Source organism: Brachyhypopomus gauderio, chromosome 7, assembly GCF_052324685.1.
Source record: "Brachyhypopomus gauderio isolate BG-103 chromosome 7, BGAUD_0.2, whole genome shotgun sequence".
Lineage (NCBI taxonomy): Eukaryota > Metazoa > Chordata > Actinopteri > Gymnotiformes > Hypopomidae > Brachyhypopomus > Brachyhypopomus gauderio.
Window position 1 is genome coordinate 10062867 of NC_135217.1, and position 5042 is coordinate 10067908.

Sequence of the window (5042 nt, forward strand, 5' to 3'; positions counted from 1 at the left end):
TTAATCAGCAAATGCTCAGTTGTGTCAGCTAAACCTTCACAGTGCCTTGTGGTTTTAGTTAAACAATTGTCATTAGAACTTTATAATATACAAGCTTGTACTGTTTTGTTGTTTCCAGTGCGAGATGTATGAGTTATTTTGTTGTATATGGTTATATTGTCATACCTAACTAAAACTGTAATCTTGTCATCCCTGTAGGGAGCAATGGAGGAGTAACACTGTTTATTTAGCCATTAAAGGACTCGGTGGATAACTGATGAACAATTAGCCTACCACACTGAAAGGTTATGTGAGGTAGATAGCAAATTTTAGAATTTAGTTTGCCTTGCAAAACTTGTTAACACATTGGTTTAAATAATGAATTTTAATATAAATAATAAAAGAAATCTAAAATGTTCTCATGGCTGTGATGAACTAGTTTTAAGGACAGAACCAGCATAAAATGTGTTTTTCGTGTTTGAAAATTGCGGTTTGTGAGAGTGGAAAACGAGAGTGGAATGTGAGAGAGCCGGAAGCAGAGAGGTCTTTCCACATTGCAGGGAGGGTAAAGAGAATAGATGGAACTTACTTTCATATTTTCCTTTAACACTAATGATGGCAAGACAGGCGCAGAGAGAGTCTAATTTTAGACCAGCACATCGTTAGCCTGGCATTGAAAAGAGCTGAAATTGGTTAGGGAGGTTGAGAGAGCAAGAGACAGAGAGAGAGAGAGAGAGAGAGAGAGAGAGAGAGAGAGAGAGAGAGAGATGGTGAAAGAGACAGAGGGAGAGACAGATAGAGAAAGGGAGACACAGAGAGAGAGAGAGAGAGAGAAAGCGAGAGAGGGTGAAAGAGATACAGGGAGAGAGAAACAGACACAGAGAGAGATGGTGAAAGAGACATAGACAGAGAGACAGACACATAGATAGAGAGAGAGGGAGAGAGAGGGAAAGACAGAGAGAAGGGTCACTAAAGTAGCCCTGGAGAGTTGTGTTGCCCCATCAGAATAGCAGATCTGTTTTTGCACAGAAAGCCTCATGAGTGCTAAGGCAGGTCTAAGACTGTATTCTCTCTGCTTGGCTAATAACACCGTTTGATTATCCAAGCCTGCCAACAGTTTATGTCTTGCTTAGCAGATACAGCAGCACGTCCCAAGTCCCTGTTGGGTAGTATGTGCAGTCACAACATGCCATGATAACCTTATCGGGCTTGTTCTCATCTAATTACTGATTGCATCCCCACTACGCTACAGCCAGGGTCTCCAGGATCTCTTCATCTCTCGGGAATGAGAAACAGGACACTGGCTCTCTTCTGAAGCCCAGCAGACAGCAGAATATAGTCCTGAGCTGGTACAGAGTGGCTGAGTTCAGGTCTACAGCTCTCCAAACCGGGTCCTGCTCACCTCTCTTCCATTAAAGCAGCTGCAGAATGGCTCCACTCCAAGCCTCATCAATATCCTGGCACCTGGGGCCCGGGAGCTCATTGTAGCGCTGCCCTCTAACTTCGGGCCTTCCAGCCAATCTCGCCCTTACGCTCCCCTTTAACGGCTCCCATAATTGGGCTGCTGGTTTCGTGTTGTTCTGGCCAGAGCGGCTTGTTGGCCTGGAGCCTTCATCCGGCCTGGCAGAGCGACGGGATGGGGTGGTGGGGGCTACTGGGTGTCAGCCATGCCACTTCCTAACCCAGGCTGCATCTGGTGTTACATCTACACCCCCCCCCCCCCCCCCCCCCCCCTTTAGAGTAAGACATTCCAGCCCTAGCAGCTCATGGGTATTTTGGGATGTGGAAACTGGTCATAAGGGTGACAGATGGAACCCAGCAATGTTTCTACCTGTATTCTAGAAATACTAGAATGTATTTTTTTCTTTCAATGGCATTGCTAGTGTTATGCATGCATGTTTTTGAACAGCCATAGTTCAGAGGTTCAGTCATTCCTGAGGCCTAGTAATAGTTAGATTGTTGTTATACTGCCAAGGAACTGTTGTTGTTTTTGGATAGCTTTAAATAATTAATTGAAAAATGTATTTGCCTTTGGGGTTGCTTTGTAGTTTGCTTGTGGATGGCATATGGGATCCTTTTTGATATGTGTGGTTTTGTGAGCAATTACTAAATCAGTTAAAGTTTCTATAAGGGTCATTTAAAAAGAGAACAACAATGGCTCATTCAGCAGTACCATTTATTGACTTTAAATGAAGAAAGAGTCAAGAGTCACGTATGCTGTAAAGCAATAGCACAGAAAGTGTCTTCACCTCTCCACCAAATCCAGCCACAGTTTCAAAAACTGCAAATTATCAAAGAATATAACGTAAAATATATACCTCAAATTCAATTATACATAATGCCTGGACAATATATAAACATGTTAGCAAGATGATATGATCTCTATCATAGTGCAACACAAGAAATATACAAAATAGTATATATGTCTTTAAAAAGAAACCAATCCCTGGGGATTTTGGTTAACTTTAAACTTCTCTTTCCTTGTCTTCTCTCGACTGGAGATCCAGGGAATACGCTGCTGAAAAGGTCTGAGGTCAAGGAAAGAGGAGGAGTGGCACACCTCAGTCTCTCAAAATGACCACAGGGCCCACACAGAGAATTGTGGGAGTTGTGGTCCTTTTCACAATTCACACAGCTGTTCCTCATACTTCATCTCTCCTGTAGCTCTTTATCTGTCCTATACTGGCTGGTAGGCATAAACTTTGGCCTGTTCGCTCTCTCTATATTTACCAGAGTTGCCAGAATTGCATGCTTAAGTGTGTGTGTGTGTGTGTGTGTCTGCATGTGTTTGTATGTATGTTAACATTGAAATATGTGGTTGACCTTTTATAAGTAAGATTGAAAAATGTGTGTACAGTTGTGTTTGCAAACCTGTGAACTTTTCATGATGTTTGCCATGTCAGTGTTTGTAGTGTTATATAGTGTAGATATATGGACCATGTCCAGGCTCTTTGTCTTAGAGACACATGCTCCAAACTGTGTCCTCTCTTGCATAAATATGTGGTATACAGTACTGAAACGTCATCAGAACCTTTCTATTTATACCTGTGCAAGTAAATGTGAGATATACAGTGGCCACTCCTAACCTGTGTGTGTGTGTGTGTGTGTGTGTGTGTGTGTGTGTGTGTGTGTGTGTGTGTGTGTGTGTGTGTGTGTGTGTGTGTGTGTGTGTGCGTGCGTGCGTGTGTGTGTGTGCGTGTGTGTGTGTGCGTGCGTGCGTGCGTGTGTATGTGTGCATGCATCTCTTTGTGCATGTAGGTGTGCTTGTGCATGTCGGTGAGGCCTCAGTACATGCCGTCCTCATACATGTCTGTTCGGAGGCACAGGAGTATCCCCCCTCCCAACATAAAGATGGTCGCTCCCCAGCCAAGACCATACCCCCAGTTAAACTCATGGTACGTCTGAAGCATCTTGCCATCGATGAATTTGATTGGGTAGAGCACCAGAGCACAGGCCTGGAGAACCACTGTGTAGAGAGAGAGAAAGAGAGAGAGAGAGAGAGAACAAAATGGGATATATTGGCATATTGATTTACATAATATATAAACCAAAATTCAGCCAGAATGTGTCTGGCTCAGACTTCAGGTCAACTAGAGTCACACCTGTCACATTGCCATGAGAAACAGGAACATTAACTGGAGCGACTGCGATGGTGATTTACCACATTAAAATCACCTTCAAACTAGCCAAGACAAAGTCAAGTTGAGTGATTCATCATCATCGAGGCAATTTAGGAGAAGAATGAATGATAAATTGAAGAAACTTTCCTGCTTTTCATTATTAACCTGTGAGCACCGAGACTAGGGTACTCACTTGCACCTCTCCAGTCACATGACCTGCTGCTGCGCTAATCTGTGGCTAAATGCAGAGGATGCTCTGCACTAGGACTAATGAATATGCCAACGCGTGCTGATACGCTAACTCAGAGTCACGGTCATGCCTGTGTGAGCCTGCAGGTTCTTGTAGAGTGGCTTGCTCTGAATAATGGGAACACAGCTGTGTGTGTGTGTGTGTGTGTGTGTGTAGAAAGCCACTGGTGGGAAACTGGAGCAATGAATCAGTGGGGGATGAGGGGACACCACTGACACACACACACACACACACACACACACACACACACACACACACACACACACACACACACACACACACACACACACACACTCCCTGGGGGCTCTCTCACAGTCTCTGCCCTTCTCAATCAGACATAAACAGCTGCACACTACTGCTCACTACAATCGTACCAAACACACTTTCTTTCTCTCATTGCTGCCTTTCTACTTTCTCTTTGTTTCACTCTATACACACAACATTCCTAAGCAACAGACTGTATTTAACTACTGCACAACATGATTCACATTCATGCATGGAATGTGAAGTGGATGTCTGAAACCGTAAACTGCACACACATCATATAAAACTTTAATACTCTGTGAACAGATCATATGGACAAACAAGCACAACATGAAACCAGTGAGCCCAGTGAACCCAGCGCCACTGTCCCAGTAAGGCACTGATAAATTCCCACATCTGTCCTGCTAGAACCAGCTGTCTGGATCCTGCTGTGACATCGCAGTGGAATCCATGAAAGCCAAACTGTTGTCTTAGGAACAGCCCCAAGAGAGCTTGAAAGGGTTTGCAGCCAACATTTTGAACCAGCAAAAAAGTAGTAAGAGTTTACAGTTCAGAAGTACATTCAGTAAGCATAACTGTTGGATCAAATGCAGGTTATCTGCCTTCCTCGCATGGTGTGAAAAGACCTCATTCCCTGTCTCTCACCCAACACCTTTATTTCACTTTTTAGAACTTTTCCAAAATAAAGGAATTCAAACAATCCCAAATATTTACCTGCAAATGAAGAACAAGCCAATTACCAAGTCATAGGAACAGCAGCTCAAGGGCATCAGCCCAATGGAATCTGAATCGTAGCCATGACGTGTCCAAAGAAAGCTTAGCTCCTCCCACTACAAAATGAAACATGGAGCATCCAGCATCTCCAACATTCCACCTCCACCTCCAGTCGTATGACATCATCTCCAGTCCTACGACATCATCTCCTGCCA

General features: G+C 43.9%; 1 protein-coding gene across 1 annotated transcript in view; it reads right to left on the bottom strand.

The window, feature by feature from the left end:
- Window positions 1-2138: 2138 nt before the first annotated feature.
- LOC143518775 (transmembrane protein 47-like) overlaps window positions 2139-5042 on the bottom strand; it is a 13565-nt gene continuing 10661 nt past the window's right edge. The window contains exon 3 of the mRNA XM_077011532.1: window positions 2139-3445. Within this exon, the coding sequence (XP_076867647.1) occupies window positions 3264-3445 (182 nt within the window). The 3' untranslated portion in view covers window positions 2139-3263. The remainder of the gene's footprint in view (window positions 3446-5042) is intronic.